General features: G+C 53.5%; 6 protein-coding genes and 3 non-coding genes across 9 annotated transcripts; 4 read left to right on the top strand and 5 right to left on the bottom strand.

Annotated features, from left to right (window-relative positions):
- Positions 1-785: 785 nt before the first annotated feature.
- COL26b_003854 (uncharacterized protein) lies at positions 786-2575 on the bottom strand (the record flags this gene model as incomplete). Its single annotated transcript, XM_053176740.1, has 3 exons — positions 786-1081; positions 1143-1294; positions 1347-2575. The coding sequence occupies 3 exons, from the start codon at positions 2573-2575 to the stop codon at positions 786-788; spliced, it is 1677 nt and encodes a 558-aa protein (XP_053039350.1).
- Positions 2576-4824: 2249 nt separating this feature from the next.
- Positions 4825-5680, top strand: COL26b_003853 (uncharacterized protein; the record flags this gene model as incomplete). The annotated part of the gene is made up of 2 exons (XM_053176739.1): positions 4825-5014; positions 5181-5680. The coding sequence occupies 2 exons, from the start codon at positions 4825-4827 to the stop codon at positions 5678-5680; spliced, it is 690 nt and encodes a 229-aa protein (XP_053039349.1).
- A 3079-nt stretch (positions 5681-8759) lies between these two features.
- On the top strand, positions 8760-9993 carry COL26b_003852 (uncharacterized protein; the record flags this gene model as incomplete). The annotated part of the gene is made up of 3 exons (XM_053176738.1): positions 8760-8974; positions 9033-9242; positions 9300-9993. 3 exons carry the CDS (start codon positions 8760-8762, stop codon positions 9991-9993), a joined length of 1119 nt encoding a protein of 372 aa, XP_053039348.1.
- Positions 9994-10273: 280 nt separating this feature from the next.
- Positions 10274-12148, bottom strand: COL26b_003851 (uncharacterized protein; the record flags this gene model as incomplete). The annotated part of the gene is made up of 5 exons (XM_053176737.1): positions 10274-11177; positions 11238-11378; positions 11440-11607; positions 11655-11709; positions 11764-12148. 5 exons carry the CDS (start codon positions 12146-12148, stop codon positions 10274-10276), a joined length of 1653 nt encoding a protein of 550 aa, XP_053039347.1.
- A 3477-nt stretch (positions 12149-15625) lies between these two features.
- Positions 15626-15697, bottom strand: COL26b_003850. The gene has a single exon. It is a non-coding gene; the product is annotated as a tRNA-Met (tRNA).
- A 1725-nt stretch (positions 15698-17422) lies between these two features.
- COL26b_003849 (uncharacterized protein) lies at positions 17423-18214 on the bottom strand (the record flags this gene model as incomplete). The annotated part of the gene is made up of 1 exon (XM_053176736.1): positions 17423-18214. The coding sequence occupies one exon, from the start codon at positions 18212-18214 to the stop codon at positions 17423-17425; it is 792 nt and encodes a 263-aa protein (XP_053039346.1).
- A 993-nt stretch (positions 18215-19207) lies between these two features.
- On the top strand, positions 19208-19281 carry COL26b_003848. Its single transcript has one exon. It is a non-coding gene; the product is annotated as a tRNA-Val (tRNA).
- Positions 19282-19285: 4 nt separating this feature from the next.
- On the top strand, positions 19286-19357 carry COL26b_003847. Its single transcript has one exon. It is a non-coding gene; the product is annotated as a tRNA-Ala (tRNA).
- A 265-nt stretch (positions 19358-19622) lies between these two features.
- On the bottom strand, positions 19623-20714 carry COL26b_003846 (uncharacterized protein; the record flags this gene model as incomplete). Its single annotated transcript, XM_053176735.1, has 1 exon — positions 19623-20714. One exon carries the CDS (start codon positions 20712-20714, stop codon positions 19623-19625), a length of 1092 nt encoding a protein of 363 aa, XP_053039345.1.
- Positions 20715-22384: the final 1670 nt, after the last annotated feature.

Here is a 22384-nt window from a genome sequence, read left to right as displayed (position 1 = left end):
GAAATAAGAAACCATCGAATTTCCGATGTTCCACGGTAGAACCGCAATTATTCCCACAGCCTTACCAACGGAAAGACGTCAGTAGTACCTCACGGAGTCAGGTCCGGTGTGGGGCTAACCGGTCCAGGGGGGCGCCGGTGGATCTGCTCCGCCTGGCCGTGACTGGTCGGCCCCGGTGTTGATGACGCTTACATCGGACGGATGAGGCTCTTTTTCGAAGCCCAGATGGAATTATCCCTTGCTTCGGAATGTGGAAGGGCGTCGGGAAGGACGTTCATTTAGATGAACTTATGGAACAACGACTGCGCGATGATGTTGAACGTGGGAAACGACATTATTCTGCGTGTCGTCCTTGATCGGTCTCCGGATGTTTAGGTCCGGAGGAAGGTCGGATTGTCGCATTTTCCATTCTCTATGCCAACCTAAGCGACTTCTTTGGACAACCACAGCAAATCCCGATCAAAGACCTCATCACGCAGAAAACATGGGGTACACAACATGATCGAGATGCATCAGCACGTATCTCAATTTGAATCAATCTCATCTAACCAACTCCGGCGACGGTCCAAGACTCTAGCCTTGGATGCAAGATCTAGCCGCGCGGAGTCTATTACTCAAGCCTCTCAACTACCACCCCTATCTCCGGCGCCGTTCCAAGATTCGGCCACGCCCTCTACACCCTTCTAGTTCTGCTTCTGCATTTTATGGATCATCAAGTCCACGTCATCTCGGCACGAGTCGCCGCCGCACCCCAATACCAAATCGTTTCTCCACCGGGCCGACGGTTAGTTACCGTCTAACACCCACTTCTTCTTGTCGTAGCTCGCGGGCCACACTCCGTTCTTGCCAGGCGCGATGATGCCGTTGGGGTCGAGGGCGTTCTTGATCGCCTCGTTGAGCTGCAATTGCGCGTTGTCGTTCCAGTTGAAGGCGTCGGCGACGGGGTCCATGAGGGCAGTGTGCGCGCGGAACTGGCCCCAGCCGTGTGCTGTGGTCTCCTTAATCAGCTCGTGGGCCAGCTTGCGGATGCGCGTAACATCGTCAGGCACGTCGAGACGGTACGGGATGCCGATAACGTGGTCTTGGTGACCATTAGCACAATGTTTCCTGGTCGAGATTCACAGTCAAGATTCGTGACTTACGAAGTTCTCGCATGCCGACGGCGAATGCACCGAGGTAGTCGAACCCATACTTTGTGATGAGATTCTTGGCTACATCGTGCTGCTTCTTGGCGTCTTCGCCCGAGACCTTGGAGATGGGGGCCCACAGGAGCTGACCGCCGTTGGGAAGCCAGCTATAGCTCATGTTAGCTCATGTTTCCGGCGATGCGATGATATGCCACTTACTTCAGACATCTCAACTCCTCCACGGTCGGAATACCCTGCATCAACAACTCACGGGCACGCAGCGGGCTCTCCCGGGCGCGGTCCTCAGGAAGGAAGAACCGCGACCCCGGTATTGCGAGGAACTCGTGCTTGATGACGCCCAGCAGGACATCGCGGACGGGTTTGGGCCCGTAGACAGCACCAATCAGCTGCCACCGTCCGAAGTCGAGCTTCTTCGCAATGGCATTGACTTCGTCTTCGGACAGTGGGCCCTCCTTGTCGGTGTATTTCGTCTTGGGCCCGCAGTGCGCGGCATTCAACAGAGTGTGCCGGAGAAACGGGACGTTCTGGAGGACCATCTGAAGACGGAGCGGCCGGATTATGTCGACCACCTTGGGCAAGTCCGAGTCGTTCTCAAAGGTGATCTCGTAGGGCTGGTACCCGCCGGGGTTGGGCATCAGCCACATCCCGATCTTGGTTACGATGCCGAGGTTGCTCTGGGAGAAGAGGCCATCGTTGTACGGGCCGTAGCCGGTGTTGAACAGCTGCCACGTCTCGCAGCCAGGCTGCTCGTCGGGGCGGAGATTTTTGTCGGCATTGGGGTTCGGCACACCGCCCATCCCCGTGCGCACCAGCTTCCCATTCGGCAGCACGACCTCCATGCCGCAGTGCATACCCCAATGATCGCCATACGGTGTTGCGCCGACGCCTCTCTCGACGGCATTGCCGAGCACGGAGCCCTGGCCGACAGGCACAGAGAGCCACAGGTGCTCGCGCAGGTTGTGCTTCTCCAGGTACTCATGCAGGTCCCTAAAGTTAACACCAGGCTCCAGCAGAACATAGGCGCCCTCCACGTTGACCTCCAGGATGCGGTTCATGTGGTGGCCCAGGTCCATGACCACGGAGCCCGGGACGCGGGGGGAGGCGCCGCCGTAGCCGAAGTTGCGCCCGAGGGAGATGGGCCAGACGGGCATGACGAGGTCGTTGCACAGGCCGACGAGGGCCTGGACGTCCGGGACATGGCGCGGGGTGACGACGGCCGAGGCGACGAATTTTGTCTTTTCGTAGAGGGGGAAGTGGTCGTGTGACTTGGGCTGGTTCAGGTACGAGTCGCCCTCAAGGGGCTTGTCTTTGGGGATCACGCGGACATTTTCGGTGCCGCAGATCTCTTGGGCGCGAACAATAAACTCTTGGAACTTTTCGGGTGTGAAGTTTGGAGGGAGAGTTATAGGTTCTGGGATTGGTGCCATTGTGGGTGATCGGATGGTTGGCTACGTGGAAAGGGGGTTCTCTGGATGTAGAAAGGTGTCCAGCAGAATATCAAGATACAGATGGTTCTGATGCTCCTTCATATCCTATTGTTAATTGGGATATTGAATCTTTTTAATACCAATCTCGACCGTCGGTCTCGCATCAATCACTATGCAACTTCAGCATGACGGTGGATCCTCGAGACAAGTCAACCTCGCGGACCGGACCATGATCAAGCAATTCATGGTACGGAGACGACGTCGTGGGGCAATTTTCCTTGCCCGTTTTAGATCCGCAAAGATCACCTTCGGGCAGAGCGAATACAGATACGGGGACAGTCGGCAAGAGTCAACTAGGCCATGCTACCCGGGGAACTACGAGAGACCGAGGCTCTGTGCCGACAGAGTCGGGTCCGTCCGAAGTCGATACTGAGATACGCGGCTCTTTCTACTTATTAAGGGGTGGCTTGCAGAGGTCGCTTTAGGTCAATGGACCGACCACCTGTTCGACGTCGACAGCTGCCTAATACGAACAATACCAAGCAGACACTTACTCGTTTCGAGACTGACAGATGCTTCCGACATGTGGCTTGAGAGATGTCCGGCGTGGCCAGGATGCCGACTCCACGTAAGTGGTAACTTCCGTCTGTGGCGCAAGCTGCCCATGGTTACCGCTGGGCTGAGTTCGATAAGGTACGAAGACAACCGCGTGTCAGGAAACTCTGTTCGACCTGACGTGACGGGTGTCGTGGAGCAGTTTTGGGTTGCAGACTGAAGAGGCATAGTATGCGAGTGAGAGCAAAAACAAAAAAGTAGTCTCTTGTCCGCTGGGCCTCCTGACGATGGCCGGCCTTGCAGGAGAAACGAGTGGCGGAAGCTGCGGACCTTGAGTCGACGGGACAGAAACTTGACATGAAACGTTATTTGACGGGAACCTTGAACATACAGACAGCCGTTCCCGCTGTGAGATGCTGCATGCTGCAAGATGCAGTCTTGACAGACAGCGTCTTACCGTCGCAGCGGGAGACGCAAATGAAACGAAACAAGTTGAGTTGGTCCCGTCCACAATGTCCGTGGGGTAAACCAGCCCGTCGGCTCGTTCGGCCGGCGTTGTCCGAGATGGACGGGCGGCAGATCATTACGGTTGCACACCCTCTTCGCCATCTCTCTTTCACACACACACACATATCAAATGTGACACCGACACATTACGCTTATTTTTCTCGTTTTCTCTTGCACCCGTCCCATCTCGATTTTGGGTTGCTTGCGTTCTCTTTCAAACCTGCCACACACCCAATGGCGTGCTTGACGTTGTAAAGCCGCAGCCCTAAGACAGGCGGGCGGGCGGACTGAACCGGGGTGCGGCCAGTTCCGGAGGAGCGGTTGGTGAATTCTCGCATCGGCCATCCTCTGTCGGCGCGGAGCGGACTGCGCGGTGTTTCTAGAACGTTTCCTGCTTTGGGGTTCGTCGGCTGTTCGGCCCAGCAAGACGACGGGGAGCTTGGGACGCCATGGGAGCCCAAGCCCAATACCAATACCAATACCACACACGACCCTCGGTCACCGGGTATCGTTGCGATTGCGAAATGTTGCGAAGTGCGAGCGTTGAGCTTATTTCCCCCCCGGTGGCAGCAGGCAGAGCCGGACATTGGCGAACCCCCCATGAAGCTTTGATCGGGGGTTCCCACGATTGCGAACTGCGTTGGGCAAAAAGGGAGGGCGGGATATGACACGCCGACGGCCTTGCGCTCGTGAGCCACATTCCGAAGTGCGGTGCCAGATTGTCGGGCGAACCTGAACACCGTTTCTGCTGAGCGGGAGAACGTCATCAGCCAAGATCCCCTTCCCTTCAGACAGCCACACACCATACACCCATCACACCCATCACACACACACACACACACCTTGGACTGAGACTAAACTTCTGGGTTGGAACCAATCCCTTGATCCAGTCGCGTCTTGTTCGGTCTCGTTGAGCTGGAGGTATTTAAGATTAGGGTTGTGTCCACATCAGCTCTAGAGGGGGGACGCGTGATTACCACATACACTACTTCAGAAAAGGATCCGGACGTCTCCAGCTAGCTATCTCTGTCTGACCTTAGCAGCAACTATAAATCAACTTCAAGTCATCTGCCCATTGCCTCATTTAGCTTCATTGCAAAAAAAGGAGAAAGAGTGTGACGAGAAAAGGTCCTGCCGTCGAAAAGCAAAGTCAAGCACATACACACGCACGACGCAGCTTTGTAGTGATGGATCCTGCGGCCGCCCAGCTTGCCAACGCCGTCACCGAGCGTGTAATCATTCCCGTCAAGGGTGGCATTGATGACTGGAAAGAGCAGTTGAAGTCCATGCTTCAAGTCCTCCAGAACCAGCCCGGATATCTCCGCACTCGATGGGGCCCATGGAGCGAAGATCCGCAGAAGCTGGAGCTCCTCGCTGGTACGTGAATAACCTCCTTATGCCCGGGGAGGGGAACGGGGCGGGGAGGAATACAAAAACCGTTGCGCGCGAGCCTTGCCGATCAACGACCGGGGAAAGTTGCCGTAGTAGGCAAGAGAGAGACCGGAAAGACGCCGAGCTAATGTGACTGTGCTTCCGCGATTAGGTTGGATCAACGCTGAGGCAAGCGAGGCCTGGAAGAGGACGAGGGACTATGCCGATGCCATGGCCAAGCTGGCGCCCGTGCTGAGCGGACAACCCACGAGCTACCTCCTGCAGTTCAAGCCCTTCGCGCCGCAGGCCGTCATCAACTCGCCCATCGTCGAGACGCTGAGCTTCGAGGGCTGCCGAGAGCCGGAAGAGAGGATGCGCGAGATTGTCGAGAGGGCGAAGGCGATGCCCGGGTGCAACGGCGTAGCGAGCGGGTTCTCGCTGTGTAGGAACAGTTCCGGAGGAGGTCCAAGCAGCAGCAGCAGCGGCGGCATGGCGAGCGGGAGTGCGAGCATCGGTGGCGGCAACGGCGGCAGGACCTTCGTCGCGGTCATCGGGTGGACGGGGGTCGAGGCAAGCCGGAGGGCGAACAAGGCGGCATACACGGGCGGTATGAAAACCGAGAGTCACCACGTCAACTTTACATTTCCCGTCAAAGGATTTGGAGGATTATAGAGACTTGTGCGCATGTCCTGGGTGCATGATGTGGTTCAGCGGGTTTTAGAAGGGGATATCTGATGAGCAGGGCGTTCATGTGTTGAGAGGGTTGGATTGGGCTTGGTTCTCTTGCCCGTTTTCAGTTAGCATCCCGCACCTTTCATGTCAGTAGTTTTGATGCTAGTTTCGTTTCTCGGCGGGGTCGAACGTGTGCTTTCTCTGGGTCGAACATTCTCTTCAGCTTCTAGTCGGGCGAAGTGGCGAAGTGCGGAATTGCAAAAAGAAAATACCATCATACCATCACCGTCTTGAGTCCCCCTCGCGTCTGTCATTCCTCGTGACCGCGCTAGAAAGCTGTCAGCCCGGAGATGAAGCATAGCTGTGAAGCTATCGACGTCCGCGCCCTAGGATTCCCTGCCGGAGAGAGTGCGCCGGTTCTCAGCTCGCTTACACAACACAGACGAGAGCAAGATGATGACTGGCCATAGTACCAGAGGTCTGCTCATAGCTCGGGAGTTCCAGACTCTCCCCACACACGCACTAGACGCAGTCGCAGGGGCATACGGATACGGTCACGAGACTCACAATAGTTCGTCCAGTGTGCTTTGGTCGGTTTGTGACAAGCTGCAACCTTTTTCTTATATGCCGATTGACTTTCCGAACGCGGAACTCGAGTTGCTGCAGAACGCGGATCTTTGCGTTTGGAACCGTGGTTCTGGAGGGGGTTCTTCACCGAATCACCGTCACTGCAGTGCAGATCGAGACAAGCCACGGACGACGGGGACGAAGTGGGAATAGTGCCGGATGCTCAAGCGACTGACGCCACGCCCGGTGCCAGTGTCGGAAGAGGGACAGCTCTCTTCGACGCCCCTCTTTCTACTGCCACCTTATGTCGCTAGACCTCGGGTACGAGCCGCTCTATCCTTTCGGGACGATGTTGCTTAGTTGAGAGATGAATGGACGAGGAAGGGCGAGAAAAGAGATGAAGCGTCGAAGTTCCCATGTCATTAGCGCGCGACATCCCCGCATTTCATGATGCGCGTCGTCTACGGTCGGTCCACTGGCGTGCTGCGCTGAAGAAAGTGGAAACGGTGCAGAAGAAAATGATGAGGAAAGGAGATCTGTGACAGCCTTCTTCTCGCTCGCTTCTCGGCCCCTGGCATCTTAATCTTGGCGGGTTCAAATTTCCATTGGGGGCCGCACAGAGAATGGGCCCCAATGGCGATGGTTAAAGGCGAAGGGCCATTGCTACCTTGCTACCTCCTCGGATGGAGAACGGTCGTCCTCGCACTCTGATTGACGGTTATCTCGGCTCTCGTGTCCTGATTGATACTAGGTCGAAGCTTTCACCCACGTGGAAAATATCTCCGGGAGGGAACAATGCGGCCCTGTGGCCCAGCAGAAGGACTGGGACGCAGGAGATATCACGTTTCAGAACGCACGAGGGTGAAGAGGTCCCATGCGCATGAACGGCTGTTCGGGGTTTCTTGCAGGATGTGGTTCGTTGGCGTGTTTGGCCGGTGTCTTCGCCAGGAGAACCGGGTGTTTTGAGTTCTTTTTCCCGCTTCCTAGTGCTACTGTGGGTTGATGAAGAAACATTGCATCTGGAGATGCTGGAGACCTTCTCGCCGGGAGATGCTGTCTTCTTCATCGCAGTCTGGGTCTCCCTTCGCAATCTACTGTACGTCAGCAGTTGAGCCTCTGCCCGCCCACTCTAAAAAGCAGATGTGGCAGATGGCATAATGCGACCTTGATCACTTGTCAACTCGTTGGCGTGAAGAACAGAGCAGCGCACGGCCTCAGCTGCATCCATCAATACATGGAACCCGTGCCGATCTCTGCTGATCCAGAACACATTTTTCGCACCCGTCTCCAGCAAGACACCGGAATCTCGTGCTGTGACTCGCTGGCTCGTTTACTGTGAAGGAGAGTTATTGACACTGTTGACCCATCGTCTCCTTTTAATATTCCCCGCCTTTTTCGCGAGATTCTTGTTAGCGGGACCCAGAAAGACCCATGCCCGCCACGCTGCGCGTATGACAAGACTGAACCCCCGGAAAGGGGATGCCTGTATTTCCGGACCCCAAGTTGCATTCCAGGAGGGCCTCTGGAAAGGGCCCCCGTCCGTCTGTTGCGTGACTTGATCTTTTCCAAGATCTGCGTCTGGGTTTCTTCAGCAAACCTTCCTCCGGCAGTTGAACGATAGGGATGACGGCACATCGAAAAGACAAGACACGGCTGCTGTGCCTGTTGATCCTTTGCCTTCGGGCCAATGGACTGTGACACCTGCAGGTTAATGAAGCTGTATTGCTACCGTCCTCAGGCTAACCCTTGGCGGCCGAGGACTTCCATCGGCCTCTACCTTAATTGGTTTTTCTGCCCGCCAGAATACGTGCCATGCACGCAGGAACGGCGAGATTTCAAGGAAAGGCGTGTCGATTGCAGGTCCTGTCGTCTCATATCCCTCCACCACCTTGTCCATAATAGTACGCAAGCCTTTCCTCTCTGCCACTACGGCGTCGTAGTGAAGGGCTCCTCCGACGTTACGGCGCTGTGGCGTCAGGCTAAGGATGACACTACCAATTGTCACCATGTGGGTTCATCTGGGTCTAGCTAGTCCACCGAGGCACTCCAGCGTCGGCTAAGGGTTTTGCTCCCGCGGCCCAGGCTGCCCGGGGCCGTTTAGACTGCTTCTCCAGCGTACCCAAAACAAAAGCTTGCCGTGCTGTTGCCACAGGCTCACACTGAGGTGTAGTCAGAAAGACTCATGCAGTAAATACTCCGGGAAAGAGTGGGACATGGAAACTGGGCGAGGACGATCCGCAGCCCACTGCTGTTTGGAGAAGCATGAAGCCTTAAGAGTGGCCTCTCCCACTCGACATGGACTCTGGGGGCCCTTCTTTTAGAGTTTAAAGTCTTGACGACATCCCACCGGTCTCGCCTTGCGGACCTACCTTTCTCGCATACCGGGCGTATCCACGAAGCTTCGAGACGACCGGGCAGGACTTTGGCGAGCTCGAAACATCGACCGTACACACACTCGACTTCAGACAACGACGACGACGACGACGACGACTCCGGCTCACGGCTGTTCACGATGGCGTCCAAGGTCGATTACCAGATCGCCTCGTTGGCGGCCGGCTTCACCATCGGCTTCGGATTCTTGACAGTATGGGAGGCCATGAAGCAGACGAGGAGGAACCGGAACCCGCTTCGAAGTTCATACATCTACATGATGTGGGGTGAGATTCTGGCGAACCTCGTCATCACAGTCATCGGCTGGTTGTTCTTGGATGGGATTTTAGGACCAACGTACGTCTATTCGAGACAATATCTGTTGAGAAATTTCATACTGACTCTGGTTGGCTAGGGTGCCGGTGTTGTTCTTCATTCTCTTTTGTTGGGTTTTTGAGGTCCAACTGTTGATGCAAATCATCATCAACCGAATCGCAGTCATTGCGGAAAGCCAGAAGACAATCATGAGGTTGAAATGGGGAACCGCAGTGCTCATCACTGTGATCAACATCGCCGTCTTCATTATCTGGATTCCATCCCATCTTTCCCCTCCTGTCAATGACACGTAAGTTGACCCAACTATAAGACGAACCCTTCAACGACATTGACCTCATGCCCGCAGTTTCGTCCTTATCAACCACTACTGGGACCGCACCTCCAAGGTCCTCATCCTGATTGTCGATGCCGGTCTCAACTGGTATTTCTTGCGCATCGTCAAGACAAGACTCCTAAGCCAGCATGGTCTGGTCAAATACAAGCCCCTTGTGGGCTTCAACGCCAAGCTCATGATTCTTTCTATTGCCATGGACGGCATGCTCATCGGACTTATGTCGCTACCCAACCAAGTCGTCTTCATCCAGTTCCACCCCGTCGCCTACATGGTCAAGCTTAACATTGAGATGTCCATGGCGTCTCTCATCACCCGGCTCGCCAAGGATCAAGACAGCGGCTTCAGATTCAACTCGCTTTCCTACTCCCAAGGCCACTCTCGCGGCCACCGCACGACACAGCACGATGGTAACCGCGGCGAGCACGACGCAGGACTCAAGAGCTATCACCGAGCCAGCGTCGGAGCCGTTCCCGCCGAACTGCAGTTGGACAACATCCCGAAGAGCGCGAACGGAATCCACCGAAGAGTCGACGTTGAAATCAGAGTCGACCAGACGCCTGAGCACTCCAACACTCCTTCGTTTGGTGGAAGATCGGGACACGACGACACCGGCAGCGGCAGCACTTTCTACAAGATCGACGACGAAGACTCGCTCACGGGCAACCCCGGCCACCCTCGTTCTCGCTCGCTTGAGAAGAGTAATTGACCACTACCGACGTTTTCAACGCACTAACTTTATGGTACTATCGAACACGACTGGAGGACTGGGTGGCATGCACTGGTTAAAATGCTGTTTTACACGTATACCCCATTAATGTACTTTCAAATGCACCAATGTTTTCCTTTGTACAATGTCACCGTGTGGTAAAGACAGGACTCTCGGTGGGCAGATCAATATGATTAGAAACTACCTTAACGTGGACGACCATTGTCTTGAGTGTCCTTTTGTAATAATGTGCAAAGAAGAAAAGTTGTTGCTCAAAAGCTTAGACGGACTCGAAGACCTCGAAGCCGACCAAGTCAGGAGCCCATTCGCTGCCGACGTTCTTGAACTCCACGGTGTTGGAGCTGTCACCCTTGAAACCATCAACCTCGACCAACAAGCGGCCTGTGTCGAACCAGTTGCCTCCAGAGATGGGGAATGCCCACCGCTTAGCAGTACCGCCGTTCACAGAGACAGTCATGTTGCGAACGTTGGCACCAAATCCCCAGGCAGTGTCGAGGGCGACATCGTAATTGATGAAGTCAACGCCAAGCAACTTCTTGCCTTCGCTCTTGGCCTCGACGCCTTCGAACTTGACCGCAGCCCCTGACCCGATGTTGCCCACCTTCGACCCGCTGGGCAGACATCCACCACTGCCGCAAGCCACCGCGGCCGCTGATCCGGACAGCGTACCGTTCGTTGTGGCCGTGTAATACCCGGTGGAGCTGTGGACCGGCTCCGCCCTGGAGAGGTCTGAGAGCACCAGCAGCCTGAGCTCGTGGCCCACGAGGGTCGTCTCGTAAGTCCCCGAGATGGAGCCGACGTCACTCGCAGCCCAGACGTCGCGGGCGTTGGCCGAGGCCACGCCCAGCACGTCGGCGACGTCGAAGCTGACGGCCTGGGAGTCGTTCTTCCAGTTCGCGATGCCGACGACGAGGCGGTCGCCAGAGAGCTCGCCGGCCCAGACGTCCCACTCCTCCTCGGTGAAGCGGCGGACGAGCTGGGCCTGCTTGGCGAGCGGATCCTGGTTGATTGCAATTACTTCCTTGTTGGCGACGATGGACAAGGTGTGCTCCGGCACGAGGGCGGGGATGGCCGGGGCGCCCAGAGTGAGGGGCGACTTGTTAATACTCCACATGCCCATGTGAAACCTTTCCTCTTCAACAGACAAGGCGTTGAGCCCGACGCTGCAGTGCTCCAGTTAGTTTCCGCGGTGATATCAGGCAGACTATCATCAGACCACTCACATCAACATGTCCATGTCGGGGAAGGCACCAGGGCCGGTGTACTTGTAGAAGGGGACGACTTGGTTCGTGATGCGCCAGATGCTGCGCCAGCTGTTGTAGATGTCGTTGCTGATTCTCCAGCTGTTTCCAATCTTGGGAACCCTGCATGCGAGATTAGCTTCCGTCAATGTCAGCAGACAAATGCGGGTAAGTGACGACTTACCAAACACCCAGGTCGGTTCCTGTTCCCCATTGGCAAACTTGGTAGACCATGTCTCGGTCGGTGGTGTTCATCGCCTCAGCCATCGTCACGAAGCGGTCCGGGGAGATGGCCTCCTCAGAGACGTAGTCGACCATCACCGTAGGGTCAATGGGGTAGCAGTTGTCGTATCTTTGGTCCTGTCAGAATCGTCCTTGAGTTCGAGAGATTAAACTTACTTGAGGATATCCGCGCCCCAAGCAGCAAAGGACTTCGCATCGGTGAACTCATGGTCTAAAATCATCGTTAACTCCAGTCAATCACTCGCAGCCACGATGATTTGCATACCCAGCGAGGCAGGCTGATCAGTGGATCCGCATTGGAAGTATCCTCCGCCGGAGTAGACGCCGAACTTGAGGCCGAGGTTGTGGAGGTAGTCGCCGAGTTCCTTAGCGCCTCCGGACGGGAAGAGGGCCGGGTTCCACACAAGCTCTCCATTGGCATCACGGTCCTTGGCCGGCCAACCGCAATCCGTCGTGACGGTAGAGTACCCGGCCTCCGCGAGACCGGTGTCCACGACGGCGTGAGCGTTCTCCTTGATGATCGTCTCGTTCGGGTAGCAGTTGTAGTAGTTGTAACTGTTCCAACCCATCTGAGGCGTCGGCGTCTTGACGGTCTTGGCCGAAGCCCGGCTGACAAGCGCCGTTAGAAGAGTGAACGCGACGGAGGCCATGGCTGCACTGGAGCTGCAATGTGTGGACGTGGTCGAGCCGGGACGATTAGAGAGTCTCAATCATCGCATCTTGCGAACCAGTATTTAAGCATAATTCGTCGAACGACTCGTGTTCATCTTATAGCTTGATGCCAAGAGCGAAATGCTACCATCCTCCCCGCACGGCCCCGTGTTCCCCGGCATGGATAGCTTGAGTCGAGCATTAGTGAGGTCATCGCAACTGTTACGCGCACCATTGAAATATCGTTCCGATGTAGGCTATCCACCGAGCTCCGCGCCGAGGATGCGCGTCACAAGACGAACGGGCGGATGCGCCTGGGTAAACAACGCGGGGGAATCAGCCGAATGCGCACACCGGGGGAAGGTTGCATTTAAGAAGAGCGCGCGATTCCGAGTCGGGCGCTTATAAATTTGTGATGTGACCCCGCGATCTGGCCATGTTTTTCTCCACACGAACCGGAGCAGAAACCACATCGGATTTTAAACTTGGCAAACGATTTCCCCGCATCGGAGTCGCAATATTGTTGGGGGTTGCCATGAGGAGAATGAGAGAAATAGGAAACACAGGCGGGATTCGACAGGCCTGCGATGACCAGGGTCACGGATGACACCGACGTTTTCGTGCGGTTACGACTCATGCGCAGATTCCGGGGGTGGGCCGACTTTATCTTCACATGTCCGCGGGTTGCGATTCCAAAGTCGCATTGAAAGAGACAACCCTCTCGTTGTTGATTAAGTTCCTACACAAGCGTCAGAACGCATCGTTCCCAAGTCTTGAGCCATCTCAGCCTAGGCTCTTGCAACTTTGCGAATCCGACTCTCTCGTATGTTTCCTGAGATTCATCGCTCGTTTGTCGAAGTATCAGGCAAAACGCAGGCGATTGCGACCACTCAGTCTCATCGTCCTCTGCTACATCGTCGTCGGTGTAAACGAGCATCAAAAGATAGTCTTCCTCCCGAAAGTAATGAAAGTCGACTTCCCAATCAGCATCGTCACCCGGACGAGTGATGATGCTGAATATGTAGTCTCCACCTTCTGTTTTCATGCGGAAAAGGCTCGCCCAGCCCATTGGAACCGAGTCTTCGGGGCCAGTTGGCTCATCAAAGTTGACAGTTCCAATCGAGTTTGGGTCTAGAATTGTGTCGACCACTTGGCGGCTCCGCACGAATGGTTTCGTCAAGGCTTCCACCACCAGCTTTGCTGAAAGGATCTCGCCGTATGGATTGTCAGGGACCCTAGGGTTGATGCTGTATTCCAGAAGTTTGGCGCTTGATGGCGTCGAATTCAGCACTACCTGTTCCTCAACCGCTTGTGGACCCTCAAAAAGCACCAGGTCATCGGTCACAGCCCATGACCATGATGGTGCTCGATAAGGCTCGTTGACATGCTGACAAAATTTCATCTCTGCTGTCCAGAGCAGGCCTTGTCTGAAATTAGCTGTCCAGATCCCAGCCAGGTATTCACCTCCTATGGCCGGATGAAGTCGCTGGGCCAGACCGGAAAACGCGGGCAGCTTGTCCGAGCCGTATGTCAGTTTTCGTTGCGAGTACGCGTTGACAAGCTCGGAATAGTCTCGAAAAACGGCATCGATGTCAGGCGGTACTGCTTTAGGATGCCGTAGAATGTCGGAGCAAATGACTTTTGCAGCATCCTTGTAAATCGTGTGCGGTGAGTTGTTGCCTGGCGGTAAGCCGTCGGAAGATTTGAAACCTTGAGGACATCTCCAGTAAATCATCTCTTGCCCGTATAAGAGATGCCTTGGAGACAGAATGTACTCCTGAAGGGTCCAACCACGCTCTGCCAGCGCACTGCGCCTATCCAAAGATATGAGGTTCTCTTCCTGTAGATTCTTCCGTATCACGGTGACCTTAGATGTGTCATCATTGCCTCCAAAGACGTCCAAAGTGATGGAAGCACCGAGACTATGTGCTGACTGGCTGGTCTTCAGGATCCCTGACTTGCTATGCCCGGAAATCATCGCTGAGATCGTCACCGTTGAGTTTCGATATACCAGCCCCATTTTCTTGGACTCGACCTCCCAATCCGACTTCGAATCTTGCTGTATGCACAGAGAGTCTATCCACAGATAGCGAATACCAAGATGACGTGTTATTGTGATAGCGTCACGAAAGTTAGCCGGTAATACTTCGATGTCGATGTTCTGTTGGAAGGTGGCAGTTGATTCGGTCGTCAAAAGAGGCGATATTGCTCCACCCCAGCAGTGGCTCAGGGCAACGTAGTCTGCTTTCAAGCCATGGGAGAGAAGCAGACGAACAGAGCCTTCGTTCGGAGAGCTACCGACATCGATGACTCTGCTGGGAAGTTCATGCATCTGATGCGAGAGACATGATTCATGATCGTGGCAGCACTCTGTAAGCCATTCCTTGGCCAGTTGGTGATTTGTCAAGGACCCAAGATCTGGGTCAACTTCGAACCTCCCAATACGGAACGTTTCCACATAAACCGCCTGGTCTGGAATAGAGATGTGAGCTCAGGATCATGACCCTCTGATGGATCTGAAAGCTTCCAACCAACCTTTAGGAGTACTCAGTCTCAATACAAGCTGGGGAAATGACCATAAGCCATAGTTCTCATCTGTCTCAATGTGCAAGGTTCCGACTTGGACAATTATTTCATCAAAGACCTTTACATCCCTCAACCCTTGCGAATCGTACAGATGTGATGTGTTGATGCAAAGTTTAACGTCTGAGACTTCAAGTCCCTTCGCAACAGAGTACATTGTTTGGGGATATCCGTCCGAGAACGCCTTGCCTGTCTCATTCCATTCTTGTGGCCATTCCAGAGGTTGTTCTACGTCGCAAGGTGTCTCCTGGAAGCATTGGAGTATGACTTGACAGAGATCGCAGCCATCGTGAGCTGACTGCTCAAGAGCGCTGAACGAGTCGTGGTGCTGGTAATAGGCATCTCGTGGAAATCTCTGTGCTTCAAAGCTGATCTTGGCGAGCTCGACCAGTGCTTCGATTGATAGCTTCGCGCAGTAGATGCATTGCTTATTCATCTTCGGTTGTGAGTTACCGTCTGTTGGGTGTGCGGCAAAGAGAGCACGAGAGAAGGACTATTGAACGAGTATGCGACGAGCGGGGTTTGAGGGAAGCGCGTTGATGAGTGAGACGTCAAGACTATTGGAAGGATTCAGTGGAGTCGTGTTCTTGCATGGGTAGTTGGCCAATCCCGTCAATAATCGTCCCCCTTGAGTCAAGAACGAGAGTTGATGGCGACTCTTTGATAAAGACTAGCGGACCAAAGACGCACTGAGGGGAAGCTCTGATGCCAACTTGATTCACCCTGTCTGCAATTGTTGAGGAGCAGAATTACTAAGGCTCGGAGATTTCAAGGAAGATATAGGCACCTTAAGTACAGATGATGCGCCAGAATCAATAAATAGAATACGAAGAAACACATCACCAGCTTCCTAAGCGTAGCCTGAGCAGAAGAAAAAGTGCAAAAATGAAAACTAGCACGACCTGGTTTCGATCCAGGGACCTCTGGGTTATGAGCCCAGCGCTCTACCCCTGAGCTACCGTGCTTGTGGGACGTATTGGATGAGCGGTGCCCGAGCATGAGTCTTTCAAGAAGCCCTGGAAATGATTCGCGGCTATGGGTCTGATGGAATGAAAATTTGTGTCAACTCAAATCCGACCAGTGGTTCCACGGACCCACAATAGGCCCGCTGAATCATTTGAGAACCGACCCAAATGAAAACGGCTGCATAGGTTGCCAGTGATCAAAGGTGGTGATACAAGATTGCTTTGTTGAGCAGTGAGTTGCAAATCGTCAAAGGTTTGCGGGCAGTGAAAGATTGTCTCATGTGGTGGATGTTGCACAATTTGGATCTGTGCCACATGGTGGAAGCTGAGGCAACATATGACAGCTCAAACTGACATTCAGTATTTTGTTTTACTTCCTGGAAGTAGTTGCATTGTACTGCAAAACACATTTCCACTTGACTCGCCCGAAGCCCTCATCATCTTCAAAGATCCAAGCTGAGAAGACCATCGAACTCAGCTACCACGATGGCTTGGAACTTCACAAAGGGGGCATAAAGGGGCACCAGGGTCCAGCATCTCGCCAAAGAACGCCATTCTGAGTTTCTCCCTGTGTCCTTCTGTCAGAGATTGATGTCAACATCCGGAAAAGGTACCTGAGACGTCTTGGGTCTCTTTCTCTAATGTAAAGATGAACGGTCTGGGATGCCTCAAACACGGTGCTATGGCACTCGAGTTTGAATCTGAATCCGTCCAATGTTCAAAAATGAGCTGGTGAGACACCAAAAGAGCCTACTTCATTAAATACATCGCGCCGCTTCCACCAGTCGCTCGTCCGATCTGTGCCTCTACAGGATCTTTTCGTGCATTCGAAGATCAGGCCCTCGCCTTGACAGGTACATACCACCTGTTCCCGTCGCAACCATGAGTCTCACAAACCTCGCTATGATTGTCATTCTATCCATCTTTGCGTCTACGACCATAGCCAGGACTTGCCCACTCGAGTCTGACTGCATCCAAAATCTGTGCAAGGATATCACATACGATATTGGTGGACCGGACTATGAGACGCCAATCGTCTTGAATGCCCGCTGCAAGAATGACGCCGGTAACGAAGTCCTCACGTGGATTGACCTTCGATGGTGTATCGGTAACTTTGATGGGTTCCTCAAATGGGCCGATGCGTTGAGTCCTCCTTTTCTTGACCCAGGCATGATTTTTCGGCCTTTCTCCCGGAGACTCTAGGAGGGCGCGCTACGTTTTCCTTGAATCTGACACGAGTTTGTCGGCTTTAAACGCAGCTAACACCATTCTTCCTCAGCGGAGGCCATAAATGCAAGGGCTGTAGATTGCAGCAAGACCCAAAAGAAAGAGGCAGCACTTTGTACTTGTACTGCTTGAATTGCCCGCGAAAAAATTGGTTCTGGAGAGGCAATAATTGGTCATGGGTAGATCTTTGTGAGTATTTCCAAAAGTAGCATGCATGCTCGGTTGGCTAACTTGAGGCGACTGTCTAGCGTACGGCATCTGGGTTAGAAATGGAGTCATTGGTTGTTACGATCACTACGGATCGAAGACCGATAGTTTGAAAACGTTGGGGAAGATCTGAAAACTTCAGCCTGGGGAGTTCTCATGCAAGACACTACGCTAAGAAGTAAGCAGGAAATGATAATGGGCAGCATTGAGGTTGACCAATAGGATTCTTCAACTTCTATCGAAATATTTCCGTTTTAAGTATTTATGAAGGAGAACCTGGCGTTGGTTCTATTACTTGCCGGACGCCGCCTTAGCATACTGCTCGCCAAACGCACCGTACCAGCGGTCAATTACTTCACCAGCCATGCCAGGGCCGATGGTCTCATCACCATTTTCCAACTTCTTTGCAACCTCCTCCATGAACTCATCCACACTCAGAGCGTTAGGGTTGTTCTCCTTCTTGTTGTCATTTGGATCCGATCGTTCCCGGTGAAGATCAGTAGCTACTGTCGGCGGTGCGATTTCCACCACTCTGACCTTGGAACCACCATTTTTCAGCTGAGTGCGGAGGTTCATGCTCCAGAAGTGCAGCCAAGCTTTCGTGCCATTGTAGACCGGGTTGATGATTGAGAATGGAATGAAGCCCAGGACACTCGACACATTGATGATCAGAGCCGATTCCTTCTTCTGCAAGTGTGGCAGTAGGCCCAAAGCCAGATGCATTGGACCGCGGATGTTGATGTTGATTTCTTGATCGGCTTTTGAGAGGAAGTCATCGTCCTTGAGCACCTCGAGGGGTCGCTGGACCCCTGCGTTGTTGACTAGGCAGTCCAATTCCGGATGATCGGTGGTAATCTTCTTGACAAAGCTCGGAATGGAGTCGACATCGCCGGTGTCAAGAACATAGTAGCCTGCAGCTCCAATCTCTTTTGTCGTTTCCTGAAGTTTTGACTCGGTGCGGCCAGCGAGAAGAATCTTCTTGCCCTTTGAGATGAAGTGTTGGGCCATGACCTTTCCGATGCCACCAGCGCCGCCGGTAATGACGGTGCATTGGAAACCGAGACTGTCTTTCGTTGGTGCCATAGTTGTTGCGGCGAATGGTTCACAATAGGGATATTGGAGAAGCGATGCGTTTTGGCTGGGATATAAAATGTTTGAAGCGGCTTTTATCTGTGATGGGAAGTCGCTTGAAGAAGTTCGTTGCTTCATTCTTCCTCGAGCGATGAAGTCGAATTCCGTCACCTTTTTAATTCCATATGTCGGGTGGTGACGCCAGGGCTTGTGTCGGCGACGTCATTCATCGCGCTAAGCATATGCTGGGCTCCGTGATTTCGCAAATACTTGAATAAAACACCTATATCAGCTCAGAATTAGTAATTCATTGCCACGGAGTTCTAAAGATCATTCAAAGAATGCCAGCCACGCAGCTTCTAATAGCCTAAACGTATAACGGAGAAGGATCCTGGACAGAGCAAACTGCCCACCCGAACGGGTCTAAGGTGGATATCGGCTATATGGTATGCATGCTAACTCGTTTGAGGCTCCATTGAAGGAACCTAGACTTAGTAAGTGGGATCAAACAACCTAGTGGCCCCCTCAAAATGGATCGACGGGATGATATTGCATTGTGAGCCAAAATCTGATGAGGCTCTTCAACTGAGCGATCGCTTGATTTCGTTGGAATCGCCCATGTTATCCACGCTGCATGATGATATCGTATTCCCAGAATTGTGTCTCAAGCTCAAAGTACTCTATTCACGATTCCGATGCTGATTTAATTTTTCTTCTAGTTACATTTAATGAGTTGACATGTACAGGTCTGCCCTCTCCCACGCACCGGAAATCTTTTTTCGTTACTCTCCATAAATGACTTTCGGCTTGAATGTTTCTTTCTAGTAATGTTTTTGGGGGTAGTGAAGTCCTATTCTCTCGTCTGTAGTTTAACTCTTGATGCGGGCCCATCAACATCCCCAGTTAAGACTCAACCCCCACCAGGGTTTCGTCACTCCCACAACCCCATCGACCCGCCCTCAAATCTTAGCGTCTCTTTTCGTCGACATCTTCAACAATTCAAATGGTTTCGTGGTGTAGTTGGTTATCACGTCAGTCTAACACACTGAAGGTCTCCGGTTCAAGTCCGGGCGAAATCATCTTGGGCGAATGGTTTAGTGGTATAATACTCGCTTAGCATGTGAGTGGTCCAGGGTTCGATTCCCTGTTCGTCCAGTCTTTTGCCTCGTCGCGTTGCGAGCTGCTTTTTGTGTCGATTGGGAATATTGGTGGATATGTAGATGGGCGTGGAGCGCTGGATACGGACGTTATGAGCGTATGTACCCATACGCCCACCTGTAAGTCTGAGTTTAACACTAGTAAGACTGTGCACAGAGATCAAATGTACATCATAGACATTACTCTTAGTTCTATTTTGCTTCTCTAATGTTTGTGCCCACGGTGCTGCATACTTAGGCGTACCCCAAACAGAAACTCTGATTTACAGAATGTCATCCGGCTTGACGATAACCCAGTTCTTGTCGGCAGTAACGGGGAGGCCCAGCTTCGTCTGCTCGGCCGTGTACTCCTCGATCATGCCGTTCATCTCCTCCATAGCACTGTCCTTGCGGTTGATCCAAAGGTGGATGCCGCCCTTGGAGACGTCGACGCCCTGGAAGATCATGGGACCATCGCTGGCAGGGGTATCGCCACCGGCGAGAATAGGCTTCTTCCACTCGTCAATGTAAGTGAGAATGGCAGCCCACTTGCCCGTCATCCACGTCGCAGGAGTCCATAGGTAGGGGGTCATGACGAGACCAAGGTTCGCCTCCTGATCGTAGGTGCCCTCGGTGATCTGCTTGCGGGAAGTCGTGAGCTCGCCAGAGGTCAGGTTCTTCATGACGAGAGTGACACCGATAACGTTCTCGGGCTTGACGTTGTAGCCATACTTGGGGTCGGAGGCAACCATGCGGACGAGCTCCTCGCCGGAAGCGGTGATGACGTAGACGTCAATGCCGTTGTTCATCAGCTTGTTGTAGAGCTCGACCTGACCGGTGAAGATCTTGGGAGGAGACACCTCGGTGGGGGTAATGACATCGCCCTCGTAGTAGGTGGTCGAGATGGTGGTGTTGAGCGCCATGAGCTCGTCCACGTAGCCCTTGAGCTCGCTGAGAGGAATGCCGCTAAAGATCTGGGCCGCAAAGGGGTAGCACAACATGTCGTCAATGTCGCACAGGCGGAGGTAGTAGCTGTACATCGTCTCGGTGTAGTTGGCCGTGTCCTTGAAGGGGACCAGCTTCAGCGAGGGATCCATGGCCTCGCGAGTGATGACACCCTTGCTCTCGAGGAACGGCAGCAGCGACTCCTCAAGATCGAAGCGCCAGCTGGTGTTGTCCATGTCGAATACGGCATAGTTGCTCTGGTTGGCGTTGGCAGCAATCATCGCGTTGAGGGACTTGGCAGCCTCGGCAGGCCAGGTCTTCAGCTCGGGGCCAACGGTGTGGTTGCTGGCATAGACCGAAGGAACGGCCGCGACGCCACGGGCGAGGGCCAGCCCGAGGGAGGCAACGACGGGGTTGACGGAGGTCTTCATCTTTCCTTGCGGTGATGGCGTTGTCGAGCTTGTGTTCTTGAGGGTAGCTGCGCCTTGCCAAAACTTTGAGACCAGTCTGAGAGAACGATGCCGGCAGAGATAAAGAACGGAACGGAAGGGGACGGGAGGGAGCGGGAGAAACCTCCATTTTCAACGGCGGCCGGGCCGTTGTCACGTTAGCAAAATGCAGGCGTCGATTGGACGAAGGCGACCCCGAATTTCGGCTTCACTCAATTCAGGGAATCATGGTCTCTCCTGTTCGCTTACCGCGCTGAGTCTAGTAGATACTGGGGTCGCCAAGGTACCGGACTCGAATGCGAGTGTTGGCGTTCGTTGGCGATGGTGTCGCGACGTCGCGTAACATCCACTTTGTGGGGTTCCCAATTTCCCCGGCTTGTCTTGGTCACATTTGTGACGTCGAGCGGGATTATTGAAATGAGAAGCTGATAAGCTTTTCGTAATCCAGTGGAGTGCTCATGGCCAACCCGATAAGAAATGAGCGCGAGTCAAGCCTCATCGCGGCTCGAGTTCTTCGAAGTCTTCAGCTGTGTTGCATCGGATGAACCGTTGTTCAGCCCTATGCCGCAGCGTGGGGATGATGCACGAGTTGCCAAGGCCAAATATGTGCATCAGGGGACCCGGACTCGCCAACCCGAAGCAGAAGGGTTCAACCAGGGCCCTGGTAGCATCGTTATCACTCGGACGGCTTCACGTCTGAGTCCGATCAGGTGATTCAAAAGATAAGACTCGAAGAGCTCGTGGTTGGATCGGGAAACTGGTCGCGTGCCCGGGAAACACTTGGTAATACCTTGGTAGCAATCATAGCAATGCGGCGTCAGCCAACGGAAGCCAAGATCCGTATGTGTACATGTTTCCGGATATTCGGCTTGGCTGCATACAATCTAAGTTGTGGCTGACTCGTAGCATCTTCTAGAAAACAATTGTTGTTGGTGGCACATTTGAGGAACGCCGATATTGGAGAGAGTCTCGATCTTGGGAAAACCCAGCCGCGGATTGAGCCATTGAGCGCGCCAGGTTGAGCTATCACGGGAGGCATCGATAACCCCACTCGATACAGGACCTGAGAAAACAACAGCAGCAACAACAACAGGCCTATGATACATGAGTTTTCTGTGCATTCAGAACTCACATGGGATGCCCTGATCGTGGATATGCATACAATTGCATGTTCAAGAACTGCGCATGTCGATGGCCAAGCGTCGTCAGGATCCATGTCGCTTGACGCTCGGGACACTTGATGTTTATCTAAACAGAGAAGAAGTTGATTCAAGGTTATATAGAGGTCGTTCTCATCCAATAATCTCCGTCCAGTCATAAATTCAATCACCCCAAGCGAGTGAGAGAAGAATTGAGCAGCGCTCTTCCAGATGTCGACATCGGGCATCGGGGGATCGCCCGGGCGATCAACCCCGCAGGGCCGACACAACACCACCCGATTCCCGCTCCAGTAAGATGTTTTGCCCGATGTTTCCACCGAGAAATCAGGCAGACTGCGCCGTTCCAGAAGAAAGAAGGTTTCGTACGACATCTTGTCCCGAATGAAAGGCCGGGGAATCTGTCCATTGCCAACTCTTCCCGCAAGAACATTACGCTAAGCCTTGGCCCGCTCCACGACACATTCGACTTAAAAGGCTAGCCCGGGATCTCAC

The sequence above is a fragment of the Colletotrichum chrysophilum genome (assembly GCF_026319265.1).
Source record: "Colletotrichum chrysophilum strain AFK26 chromosome Unknown scaffold_22, whole genome shotgun sequence".
NCBI lineage: Eukaryota > Fungi > Ascomycota > Sordariomycetes > Glomerellales > Glomerellaceae > Colletotrichum > Colletotrichum chrysophilum.
Note: the sequence above shows the minus strand (reverse complement) of the source record. Positions and strands in the feature narration are given on the sequence as shown.